We start from the raw sequence: 12,920 nt of genomic DNA, 5'->3' as shown, positions 1-12,920 counted from the left end.
TGCGATTCAGCGGATGCAAAGCAATTGAGAACGGTGACTTCCCCACCGAACTGGGATCTCCAACGGTTGCACCAAGTAGCTCATCCTGTCCTCACAGGTCACTGTCAGTATGGTACCGATTGCTTTTTGCGTATACCGGTAGATTCTACAGCTGCTTTGCAGCCTAATGAAGAAAGGTGCTTCCAAAACTGTTGCATTCGGATTGCCATTAAGAAAGGGTTAATTAAAGTCGGTTGGCCTGCACTTTTAAGGACAAGACAACGGGACACTGGATGCTTGTACGGGGTAGTCAATGGTGGGCTTTTCGCGAATTGTAGGACTATCCAGGGGTGGTCTGGAACCTCTCACGCGTGGACACCCTGTTCGAGGCTTGCTATAGTTTATTTACTGAGCGGGTGGAACTCAATAGAGTGATTGACTGGTGGTTCAAGCCAGTGGTAATATATGATTGGTGGTAATTTATTCTGGGGTGCCTTTTGATAATATCATATGACACATCACCAAAAATGTTTTTTTTTTGCTCCTGGGTTTGAACCGTTGGTACACTGTAAAAGTAATATAGTGTAGGTGAATTTTCTCTTGTTCTTGGTGCACTGTTGCTACAAGAGGTGCCTTTTGATATTTTTACGGAATCCGTAAGTTTGGGAAGGAGGGCGTTGGCAGCTTTGCATTCGTGGACTTGCTCATCTTAAGTTGCTGTTGCACCTATCGTCCGCGAATGGATCATGGATTCGTGTTGGATTCGATCTGATAGGGACATTGAAGGCAGCGCGTAATGATGGCGCAGGAGATAACGAAAGGGATGAAGAATAATAACTGACCCACGCCAGAAACTTCGCCTACACACCCTCAGAAGAGAGAAATCCGACGTATGCGAACGCTACACTAACCAAATCAGATGACTCTTAGCTGGCGTAATGAACGCGAGGCCACGTTTACTACTACTACAGTGTTTTGCCTCAATAGCGCAGCCATCACATCTAATAACCTCGCAGACTATATATAATCACCCTGTTTTTCACGAACAGCAAGATTCAGCCAATCACGCCATCGACAGTATGGTTCCGCCAATCAAATTACCACAACCGAGGACATAGGGGAAAACGTCAAAACAAAAAGCGTCACACTCATGTCATTGCGCGCCAAGATCACCTTGGTCGGTCGGAGCGACCGGAGCGACTCGCTCCTCATTCTTTCATTAGCCAAGCCTAACCAAGTCTACAAGCATCGAGTCTGCAATGCCGTCTCTTCCGAAGCCTTTCCAGAAGCGCCAACGCCTCACGAAGCAGCAGGAGCTGCAGATTTGTGACCTCCGCCGCCAGCTGCCTGCCATTACCAACGTTGAGCTCGCTGTGGTGGCCAAAACCAAACTCTCCCTACTGCGTTGTTGAGTACGTCCTCATGTGCGAGGACATCCAAGTGTCGCTTACTGGCGAGATGATCATCATGCGGGCTCGCAAAATCGCCAGGCTTCTAGAAATTCCGCCGTCGTCACTACCAAGCTTTACCTGGTCTTGGCTACGCCACGTGCAACCTCGCTACGGGATTCGCTGGAAGAGAGCTCACGGCGAGTCGGGTGCGGTCGACTTAGAGGCTGCAGCGCCTGAAGTTGAGCGCTTGCGCGGCATCATTGCGACCTACTCCCACTCGTAGTCGACTAGTAAAACCTCTGTCACCCCATTTACTTGAGAAATTGTATACAAAGTACGACTGCGCTATTGAGGCAAAACACTGTACTACTACTACTACTACTACGCCAGAAACTCACTTCTTGCCTCGAAGCCACGGTCAGGTGGTCTGTATTCATTAAATGAGGCTTGAAGAACCTACTAATATAATTGATCTGAGCCAGCTAGCTTTCCTCCCTTGTCGGCGAAGGCATGAAATCCTCAGGTGGAACGACTCAAGGTTGAAGCTTCGCGTTATCTACGCCACAAGCTTCTTGGCGGACATGTGATTTAGTCACATCTCGTAAAACTTCTTATCTTTATGAAGTTCGCGCACACGTAGGGTGCAGTTACTTGCAATCCGTCGCTGAGTCAGAAAACACAATATTTCAATACAGTAAACAATTGGAATTTTTAATAAACTATTTAATATTGGACACCCCATCTTCCAAAACAATATTTTATTGACTCAATTATTGACAATAAATATGATAAAGCGCCCTAAGGCAAATGGTGTAAAAAATATCACCACTTGAGCGCACACGAAATGACCTAACCATTTCTAAAATATCACCCCGGTCAGATATGAGATGACCGATCATTTCTATATGGCGATCACTCTGCACAAGCCCGAGCGCAACAACCATGCCTCGCGTCTCCCACTGCAGGCAGCTCATTGCGGATCATCAAAAAGAACACGAGTGGCGGGCTACATCAACGTCCGTACTTGCTGCACGCGGGCGAGAGGTAAGTTGCCGCGGTTGCCTTGGACTTCCAAGTGTGCGCTGCGAGGGAAGAATCAAGAGTGAGGGGAAACTTGCCGTTGCGGATGGTCGACCCCATTTCGCAAAATGTTAGGTCCGCTGCCCATAAAAAGTATGGTTACTATTTAGGTCGGAAAATGTCAGCCAAAATGCTAATTCTGGCCGCCCCATACTGCGTAAAATTTCCGACTGACACCGTCACATCGCAACCCCTTGGGAATGAAACACCAACTTAAACGTATCGTGCTTGCGTTAGCTACAAATCTCGTGTCTTGCCATTGGAGGAATTTCCCAAGAGACAAGGTTTAAGAGAGGTTGCTAAGTGACTGAATCAACGACTGCTACACTGTAATAGCGGACTGCTATCACTGTGTGAACAAGCAACATCCAACTTCGCCCAGATTTAGGCTTCACCACTGCAAACTTCAATGTCAATACAAATAATGATCCTGAAGTACTCGCTTCAAGCGCAGCGCGATCTCGTCATGCAGGAAGCTGTGCCAGTGCAGTAAATTGATATCAGCATAAGTACAATAGAAATTACGGCAATATGTATTATTGTTTGTGGTAGAATTGTAATATTTATTAACAATCCCAAGCCATTCATTGGTGCTTCGTGTAAGAGCCTTTTTTATTCTTGTCGCAAAAAAATGAGATTTTGCTTACTGAACGTTGTAAATTACCATATGTAATATATTACTACCGTTAGTACAAGGGGTGCCATTCAGAGCGACAAGTTTTTACTACACCCCGACGGAAGGTGCTCAAAGATGAACATCCGAAACTTGCACTACTTTGCAGTTTATTTACTCTCAATCGACTGAGGTTACAGGAACGAAGCAGATACTCGACTCGGAACGCCCTCTAGCTCACACTACACACAACAAGTTGCTCATTTCTCGGTCGCACTGTGCCTAACATCAATTGACACCCTACACTCAGACACCGATCTTGGAGTTCTTCGTGGACCAAGCCGCTGTCTCGTACAGCTCGTTGATGGCGGCTAAGTCTCCCGAGCTGAGGTACTTGCGCTGCCCAATGGCTTCTGTCGCCGTCGTGTTGCACACGTTCTTTGTAATGTCCGTGCAGTTGTCGTTGTCGTTCAGGTTGCAGAACGTCGTGCCTTCCTTCACGCAATTTTCGGTCACCGTGTCGCTGCAGTAGTTGGGCTGGCAGAAGCCGTACGTCATGGGGTAGTGCATAACACTGTCGAGGTCGTACGGGCCGCCGACGCTCAGGTCGCGGATGGTCATCTCGGACCAAATGCTCTGGTCGATCTCGTCCCAGAACACGCCGATGGTGCGCTTCGGGTGCTGGTGCTCGTGGTACATTCCCAGCGAGTGGCAGATCTCGTGCATGGCCGACCCGTACACGGTCTTGAGTTCGTCGTCCACCTCGAAGCAGCGGTCGGCCAGGTTCATGGTCTGAGCTCCCTCGTCCGTGATGCCGATGCTCGAGTTGCAGTCGCGGCCGGTGGACGGGTGCTTAAAGTCCACCCAATTCGCGCACGAGTCACAGTACTTCAGGCTCTCCTTTTTGCACGTGGCGGTGGTCACGAAGCGGACGTTCGTGCTCGCCTCGACCTTCTTCATGGCCTCGTACACGTACTCCTTCTGCGTCGAATTGAACGGGTAGTCCTCGTTCAGTTGGTAGCACACGACAGCGTCGTCCCAGATGCGCTGCGTGGACACCACCACCAGCGACAGTCGGCGGTGGCCGTCCTCGGTTTCGTCGCCGTCCTTGCCGTTAGAGGCCTGCTCCTTCTTCTGTTCGTGCTCGCGGTACGCGGTCTCCTCGTCGATTCGCTGCTGGAAGTTGTCGGTCGGGCAAGCCACCTGCGTGGCCTTGTCGTGCACGCGCTCAATGAGGTAGCAGCCGGCCTGGCCGTTCGAGCAGGCCACGTACGAGTCCTCGCCGTAGTACTTCATGCTGCGGTGGCGCAGCGTCACGCCGTTCACCTCGCAGTCCTTGTTATTGGTGGTGCTACCGGCCTCGTTAGCCACCTCCTCTTGGGTCGAACTCTTGAACACCTTGATGTGCACCGACGCCTCCTGCTCCGCGGCCACCACGGCCAACGACACTAGCAGCGTCACCAGCACAGAGCACCGAATCCAGCCCGCCATGTTGCTCTAGAGTTGTGTGATTGATGTCCAAAAGTGCCAAATGGACTACCAAGAAGATAGGACGAGTGCTTCTCGTATGAACTTGTTGTAGCTGGATAGCTAGCTTGTCAACCGCGTCACTTGACACTGGATACTCCTCACCTATCGAGGTAAGGTATGTGTAGGGGCCTTGAGTAGGTGGAGGTGGTGGCCACGCCTCTGCCTTGTTCCGTTAGACAGCAACGTGGCAAGTGGCCGTCAAGATGTCGCGCGCGCAGCCTGGCACCAACTTGAGGCTTTGGTCGCTCGCTCGAGCCGCCTTTGCCTATCCGTAGAGACTGCCAGGCCACACACAAAAGGCATAACTCACGGCTGGAACTTTGAACGTGTCCACATGCTCGCGGGTAGAGGCGGCCAAGCGTCCGCACCGACTTGGATGGGGAATTCGGTCGACCAGCGACCAGCGACCAGCGAATGTTGCTGGCATACTGAGCGCAAGTGTTGAAGAGTCAGATCAGGTCGCTCCGGCTTTACATCTGCTGGAGCAGAACGATGTGATCATCTCCGGCTGCGCGCTTGTGCCTTTACCTGCGGATATCCTTCGCCTCCGAGTGATCCGACAGCAGGTCTCTCCTCTGCGCGCGTCTTCCGCTCTTGCTGGGCGGCTGGGAGCACTTCGCAACTCAATCGTACGATCCGCATCTCTGCGCTTTCGCTCCTGCTGGTCGAGTGTCTCGCGTTCGCTTCGCTGCCGAACTATCCTTGTTTGTCGCCGAGACGAGAGAAAGAGGAGAACGAATTCAAGAGCTCAAGATGAACTGTCGGTCCTTGAACGTGCTGGCCGTGGCTGTCACGCTGCTGGTCGCGTGCTGCGCGCTGGCCTTGGGCGGCTACACGTACCCGGAGTGCGCGGCCAACGGCAAGGGCTGCTGCGACTTCGGCACGGGCTCCATGCGCAACCGCGGCTACATCATCGTGCAGCTCGACGGCCCCGACATGGTCGTCACCTGTTCCAACGGAAACCTGCGCTGCTCGTACGAGAACCCGAACAAGAAGGCCAGCTACGAGGCCGCGGAGAACGTCACTTGTCCTGGTAAGGCTGCTGCTTCCCTGCTATTACTGTTGTCGTGCTAATTGTTGCTCTTGCCGTGACAGACTTCTCGTCGATGATGGAGTCGCGCTCAGAGATCACGTACCTGGACGGCGTGAAGGCCAAGACTACCTCGACTGCCAACGACGAGACTGGAGCCGGCACGGTGAAGGCCGCGGATGTGTCGGATTAAGCTCCGATGGTCAGGGCTTTGGAAAAATTTCAAAGAGATCGCTCGCTTGTCCTGTGCATTCGTCGCCTTTTCATCGTGTCAAATTGTAGTGAGTCCATTCATTCTGTAAGGAGACGAGCTGGTCTTCTGAACCCCAGTCGTATTAGAGAACACACTAATCGTTAGTACAACTACAGAATGCAGTCGAATCCACATTGAAAAAGTCTGGTCGTGCGAAGTTCTCTTCAGCGTCGACAGCCTTCGAAGCTACTATTACCGGCAGTACGCAGTAGTAGCAATGAATTAATTCGTGCGTGAAGATAAACATCATCAAACAAATTCATTGTGAATCTCGAGGCACTGTGCCAAGAGTTAGGTAGGTGGGGATACACCACGGATGACACTCATGATGTCAAGTTAAATAGCAGACGCGTTTGCTTCCGGTTGAGATCTCCCAAACGAAGCTTGTGCACGCGTAGTAGAGGACGTCTTCCGTTGGACATCCTCAATCAACTAGGCACTTAAATCCATTCGAAGGCGCGGGAATGCTGCGGCTGATCGTCGTAGTCCGATAAGTTCGACGACATGCGGCCACGCTTGATGGGGGCACCAAACTCGTCATAGCCTGTTGCGCGCCAACCGGCCGGGAGATGATTTTCGTTGCCGTCCGCGAACTTTGCCACCCTGCGCGAGGGGCTGGGCTTGCCAGAGGTCATACGGGGACCAGCTGAAGCCGAGGCCCAACCCTTGAAGGCACTGCGCCGAGACTGCGACGAAGAAGAGCTGCGGTGAGACGACGACGAGCTGCTACGGGAAGAGTTGCTGACGCGAGATCGTCCGCTGCCACTGTGTACTCGGTTGGAGCGCCGTGGAGGGTAATTGCTCAGCCGAGGTTGCTCAACCGGCTTAGCGGGTGCCGGAGCAGGCACGCGCTGCGGGCCAACACGCTGGATGTCAGGTTCTTGGGTCGGGCTGTCCTGGTGCTCTGCACTACCGGAGCTTGTGGTGCTGTTGGAACTGTTACTGCTAGGGCTGTCGTTCTTGTTCTTGCTGTCGGTTGAAGCAATGGACTCGAGCTTCTGGTCGGCGAAGCTGCTACTCCTGCTGATCTGAACGTGGCTGCTGCTCAGCTCGCTAGTCCGGAACGAACCGTTCGTGCCGTCGAAGAAAGAGGCGCTCAGCTCCCTGCTCATGTCCTCCTGCGGGTCGTACGAGCCCTTTCCTCTGTGCAGCAGCGATCGCGTCCTGCTGTGCTTCCGTACAGGGCCCTGGCTCATGCTCAGATTGTTAATGGGCTGAGGCCGGTTGACACCCATAGTAGCGTTGAAATCCGGACGAAGGTCCAAGTTTGCGCTTCCACGAACAGCACGACGAACGCCGATGACACTCCTGGCCAGCGGCTTGGTGTCGTGGTCGAACAGCATCTCGTCATCTTCCAGGCGGCGTCTCCGGGCAGCGTCCCGCGTGGCGAAGCGCTCGTTGGCTCTCTGCTTGGTGTCCTGCATCGGGTTGGGGGGAAGCTCTCCGGCAGCCTCGGCCGTGGCGAACAAGATGGAGTCACGTTGCCTGCTGTAACTGCGTCCGATCCGGGTGATCTTCTGCAGCGTGCCGCCCAGGCCCGACGCGAGCGAGGACATCTTGGACACGCGCGTCCGGTTCACGAGGCGCTTGTTGCGCTGGTAGCAGAGGCCGCAGAGCTTCCAGTTCTGGAAAGACGTAGTAGAGAGACACGACGAGCACACGAAGATGCCGCACACATTACACAGGTGCTTCTTCTTCCTGGAGAAGAAGCCGAGCGCGCGCTGGCAGGTCTGGCACTTGCGCTCGCGGTTCGAGCGCGACGTGATGATGCCGAAGCGCGACGTCTTGGTGGACGCGGCCACGGCAGCGTCCCCGCTCGTGGCGGCGTAGTTCTCCACGAGCTGGCGGTACCGGATGGACAGGCTGTAGGCGTCGTGCAGGCTGGAGAAGGCGCCGTAGAAGGGCTCGGCGCACTTGGTGAGCTCGACGTCGAGCCAGAGCTGCATCTTGAGGATGCCGCGGTGGCTGGTCTCCACGAGCACGAGCAGCATGGCGTGGATGGCGCCGCGGTGCACCTGCAGCTGGGCGTGGTGGCTGTTGGCGCTGCGCATCTCGAACTCGCGCTCGGGCACGTCCACGGAGCGCAGCATCTTGAAGATGAACTTGTGGCCGGACACGGGGTGCACGCCGCGGCCCACGGTCTCCATGAGCAGGAACTCCTCGGCGTGGCGCTCGTCCAGCATGGACCGGTACTTGACGTGCTTGAGCCCGATGTACCGGTACGGCGTCTCCTTGGTGCGCGGCACGAGCGAGTCGAGCACGCGCGCGTCCAGCAGCAGGTCGGCGCCGAAGAGCTCGCTCTCGACGCGCCGGTAGCTGCTCGTGTCGTCCGCGTGCAGCGCGCGCATGGCGTCCTGCAGCGTGCCGATCACGGCCTGGCAGCTCGCGGCCGTGGAGCGCCGGCGCCCGCCGCAGTCGCGCGTGTGCACGTACGGACTCACGTTGATGGGCGGGCGCGAGGCCGCGCGCTCCCAGCTGGCCGACACGGAGGGCGAGGCCGTGCGGCTGAAGAAGTTGCTCTGCAGCACGTGGGCCACGCAGTTGGCGTTGTCCTGCAGCAGCGCCTGCGCGCTGGCCTCCGCTGCGGACTGGAGGCGCATGGGCGAGGGAGACTAGTACTACAGGGCGTAGTGGGGTGCAATTGGCTTGGCCTGGACGGCGCTTCGACCCGAATGGAGCAGGCCGCGCTGGAGTGAGTGCGCGCCGCGGGGTCGTCGGTCGAGTGAGGCCCGGCAAACGGCGCCGCGGGCGGAATGGAGCGCGCGGGCGCACTGTGCCTGCGCCGCAGCTCCAGCGCACCCCATCGGGGAAGATGCATCGCATGCTGGACACACAACGGTAAGGAGGGTCTGCGGGAGCAAAACTTAATGCGTGAGGGGGAGGTTTGTATGCGTGGAGGGAAGTATAGTAATGAGGCTTTGAAAGCTGGTGTGGTCTGCGTAACGTGATAGAGGCGAACATACGGCTCTCGACGAGCGCACGAACATCCCAATCGCTGGAGCGCCGACACGACAACATGCACTTCCACGTGGGGACTGCCACAAGCGGGGGTCGGAGCGATACGCCGCCGCGTCTCCATCAAAATACCCGCTTCTGGCGGGACGGCCGAGTATTTTTTGCGTCTGAGATCGGGTCGAACTGTGGTCGACGTGGGGGGAAGCTCTCTGCTTCCTGCGTCACGCTGGACGGCGCCACAATGCTGCTGCCGCGGCGTCGCCATCCATCCGGAGGCGCCGTCGTTGAGTTTCGGTGTGGACCTTCCCGTCGCTGGTGGTTGATACTTAAGTATCCACCAGGCTCGCCGCTTGCCTGTGACCAAGCCGCGGCGGCGGCGACAAGGTACATGCAGCCACTGCAACGAGGGCCGGCTCTGAAGACGGGCCTGGATGGGCACGGCACGACACGCTCCCGCCTCCGCCCCCGGCGTCGCTCGATCGGTCAGGCAGGTCGGAGCTTCGTCGACCGGCTTTGGCCCGAGCCGGAGGCCCCGTCTTCTTGTCTGCGCCGAAGGAACTCCGACTTCCGACGCTGACGCCGCGGAGCCACAGAGCAGGTCGCACGTGGCTCGCCACTTGGCTCCGCGGAGCGGCCGAGTCGGTACAGTGCAGCCATCGCACTTTTCCTGCGGCGGAGTTGGATCCCGAAGCGCCACCTGTCAGGCGGGTGTCAGTCGATCAGTCTCAGCTGTCGGCTTGATTGATGCGCAAGTGTACACTTGCAGCCGTAGAGGCTCGCTCTGCGTCGGGTGTTTTTTGGTGTGGGGGCAGCGGTGGTGTGGCATCCGACGCCAGGATGAGGCACCCTATGGCTGCGACTTCCATTGCACGGGTAAGAACACTCGCATTACGAACTGCACGCGTACACAAGCGGCTGTGAGTCTCTCCATAATCGATCGATCAGAGCCTGGTGCATGTCGTGCCGCAAAGGAGCAGCGAGGCGCACCCTCCTGCCGAGGCTGGCAGCATTGGTCCCACCTCCCGCTTGCCATCCTGATGAGTCAAGCGCTGCTTCAGGAATCCTGATTATCAGGACAGGACATTTGCAGATGCAGTTGCCGAACGGCTTTCGCCACGGTCAGAACGGCCCGAGACCGGCTCGGTCCATGCACGGTGAGTAACTTCAGCACTACAGTATTACGACGGTGCCAGGAGTCCTCCGCGCGCGAACGGAGACGGCTGTCGCGAGTAAATCACCTCTTCAACCTCATGTGGACGAGGCTGTCTCAAATACATGGTCGCTGCTGAATTCCATGGCAAATGTTTGCTTTGGAGAAGTGACGGTGGGTACGACATCGAAAGCTCAGCAAAAGTTCCTCAGTACAAAATATACGTACATTTAAGAGTATTCCTTGTGCCGCCTTCATCGGCACTGGCACATGTCGGCGCATTGGCGTACGGCGCAATTGCAGCTAGCACTCGGACGGTAGCAGCTTGCGCAGTACTTGCTGGCTCATGGTCAGCAGTCGGCGCGCGTCGTATCTATCCGCAAAATCCTCGCAGGCCCGCAGCGAGTCAACGTCCAACTGCGGAAGCAGCTCCACAATCTGCAGCTCGCACCGACTTGCCAAGACGGTGAGCCCCAGCAAGCTGGCGCCTACATACAAGTCCATCATGTCACTGGGCTCCAGTCTAGCACTCAGCAGTTCGAAGCAGCCCGTGTAGATCCACAGTAACAGTCCCTTGAACGCCTCGAGCGACACTCCGTCGCGGTACATATAGTGAAGAGGAATTTCGTGCACCGCCCGTTTAACTGGTGCTTCATCTCCCTTGCCGAAACTGCCAGCGTCCTGTGCAGTCTTGCCTTCGCTGAACCCGCCCATGAACATTGTCCGAAAGTACTCTACTTGTGAAAGCACTGCCTTGTGAGCTGGCAGTCGCTCGAACGTCTCAGCTTCTGCGTCCTCCACCGGCCACAGGAACACCACATCTGCGTCTTCCTCGGAGAGCACCCTGCTCTTCATGTCCTCTCCGAACTGTTGCGCTTCGGAGCTGGCTGGCGCTGTTCCAGTGAGATGCTGGTCTCTGCGTCGGAACGAGGGTGGTGGCAGCGACGCCAGGCGCTCCTTACGCCACGTATCCAAGCACTGAACAACGAGTGCATCACAACACACACGGCTTGCGAATTGACCCAGTGCCTTCCGCTTGTGGCTAACCACGTCGAGGCGGTTGGTATACAAGAATGTCAAGAACGCTCGAAACACTTGTGCGTCCACATCCTGGAACTCGTCCACCTCGAAGCATTCTTGCTCGTCCTTTCGACGGTTGTCTCCCGCTTCACTGTGAGCCTCTGGGCTGTTCTTGGAGACAATATCGAGCACACGCAAAAGGCCTCTGATGTAGCTGCTGCGTGCACACACGACAACTCGGTGAGCTTTGATGCGCTCAACCTTGGTAGGTCCGCCCACGATAAACACCAGGTCGGCAAAATCCCCGTTAGCCAGCACACGGTCGTAACTCAGTGAATAATGAGCCCCGCGCGGTCGCACTGCCACAGCACAGTGATTTGAGCCAGCCCCCACCGCGACAGCAACATTATCTTTCAAGCCGAACACTCGCTGCGGGTGGACCGAGTGCTGATACTTGCCATTTCCCAACACACCAAATGCGTTCCAGCCCCACGACATCACAGACCCGTCGAGCGTCAAGGCAAAGGTCGAGTGTGAGCTGCAGCAGGCATTAGCAACCTTGATGCGAGGGTCGTCAGCAAGAGCCTGCTGCACTCGCGGGAAGAAGTAGTGTGCATGGTGCTGCAGGTCGTAGAACGTCTCACCTGCGCCGTGCTGGCCGTATTCGCTATGGCCCCACGTGTACACCTTACCGTCGTCCGTGACAGCCACACTGTGGTGGCTGCCAGCAGCTACTGACACTGCAGGACGGGCCAACTTCACCTCCTCTGGAAGCCAGGAGATGTTGATCCCGGTGCCGAGCTGCCCAAGCACACCCAGTCCCCACGAGAAGCACACGCCCGATCGCGACTTCGGGTCGTCATCATCCAGCGCCACCTCACCTGGGTCCAAGATCCTCGAACACGCGAGCGAGTGCTGCTGCCCACATGCAATATGCTCAACGAAGTACCCATCCAGCGCTCGAATGCGCTGGAACTCGGCCGAGTTGCGCCTCGACCCGAGTCCGAGCTGGCCGTTGTCGTTGTAGCCGCAGCTGAACACCGCGCCGTCATTCGTCGTGGCCAGCGAGTGGGCAAAGCCCGCGGCGATGTTCGTCACCACGAGCCTCGACAGCGGGCCGGTGCACAGCCGCGGGGTCATGCACGGCGCGCGAACGGTCTGCACCTTGGCGCTGTCCCCGACGTCCCCCGCGTCCTCGTACACCTGCATGGAGTCGCGTATGAGTCTGGCCATGATGCTGTCGTCCATGTGGCGACGCAGCTCCTCCCTGGACCGGGCCCGCTGCACGCGCCGCCGCTCCTCGCTGGACAGCCCGGCCAGCTCGACCGTGGCCCGGTCCGAGGCGTCGGTGGCCGCTCCGTCCTCGCCGTGGAGCACCTTGGCCACGGGCAGCAAGCCCCACATGAACACGTCGCCAGAGACCGTGAGGGCCAGCGAGTGCGACTCGCCGCACGAGATCTTGGTGACCAACTGGCCGGCCAGGTCGCCGCCCACGCGCCGCGGCAACGCGACGGCGCTGGCCACGCCGGCCACGTCGCCCAGACCCAGTTGGCCCTCGCGGCCGCGGCCCCAGGCGAACACCTGGCCGAACTCGTTGAGGGCCAGCGAGTGGCGCTCACCCGCCGAGAAGTCCACGATCACCTCGTTGCGCAGCGCCTCCACCTGGCGCTAAAAAGTGGGTTTTATTAGAGTTTTTCGTGGGTGGGTGGAATATGGGTTTTATTGCGCGGACGAACCATCTCGAAGACTTCCTTGTCGGCCACATCCAGGCCGAGCTGCTGCGAGTTGTTGTGCCCCCACACGTACAGCGCCATGGGTCGGGCGAGCAGAGAGAGCGAGGCGAGAAATGAAATGCCTGCCAGCCCGCCCTGCTGACGTACAAGTGTCGTAACGGGAATTCCTTCGTCGCTGATTGGGCG

At 57.1% G+C, this 12,920-nt stretch overlaps 4 protein-coding genes across 4 annotated transcripts; 1 reads left to right on the top strand and 3 right to left on the bottom strand.

Moving 5' to 3' along the window:
* Positions 1-3,369: 3,369 nt before the first annotated feature.
* Positions 3,370-4,554, bottom strand: IUM83_11656 (metalloprotease family; the record flags this gene model as incomplete). The annotated part of the gene is made up of 1 exon (XM_067936229.1): positions 3,370-4,554. One exon carries the CDS (start codon positions 4,552-4,554, stop codon positions 3,370-3,372), a length of 1,185 nt encoding a protein of 394 aa, XP_067798544.1.
* A 792-nt stretch (positions 4,555-5,346) lies between these two features.
* IUM83_11655 (serine/threonine-protein kinase drkB) lies at positions 5,347-5,816 on the top strand (the record flags this gene model as incomplete). Its single annotated transcript, XM_067936228.1, has 2 exons — positions 5,347-5,626; positions 5,689-5,816. 2 exons carry the CDS (start codon positions 5,347-5,349, stop codon positions 5,814-5,816), a joined length of 408 nt encoding a protein of 135 aa, XP_067798503.1.
* A 500-nt stretch (positions 5,817-6,316) lies between these two features.
* On the bottom strand, positions 6,317-8,476 carry IUM83_11654 (uncharacterized protein; the record flags this gene model as incomplete). The annotated part of the gene is made up of 1 exon (XM_067936227.1): positions 6,317-8,476. The coding sequence occupies one exon, from the start codon at positions 8,474-8,476 to the stop codon at positions 6,317-6,319; it is 2,160 nt and encodes a 719-aa protein (XP_067798504.1).
* Positions 8,477-10,284: 1,808 nt separating this feature from the next.
* On the bottom strand, positions 10,285-12,815 carry IUM83_11653 (Regulator of chromosome condensation (RCC1)-like protein; the record flags this gene model as incomplete). Its single annotated transcript, XM_067936226.1, has 3 exons — positions 10,285-10,959; positions 11,029-12,669; positions 12,738-12,815. 3 exons carry the CDS (start codon positions 12,813-12,815, stop codon positions 10,285-10,287), a joined length of 2,394 nt encoding a protein of 797 aa, XP_067798507.1.
* Between the last annotated feature and the right edge of the window lie 105 nt (positions 12,816-12,920).

This window comes from Phytophthora cinnamomi (genome assembly GCF_018691715.1).
Source record: "Phytophthora cinnamomi strain GKB4 chromosome Unknown Contig8, whole genome shotgun sequence".
Lineage (NCBI taxonomy): Eukaryota > Oomycota > Peronosporomycetes > Peronosporales > Peronosporaceae > Phytophthora > Phytophthora cinnamomi.
Note: the sequence above shows the minus strand (reverse complement) of the source record. Positions and strands in the feature narration are given on the sequence as shown.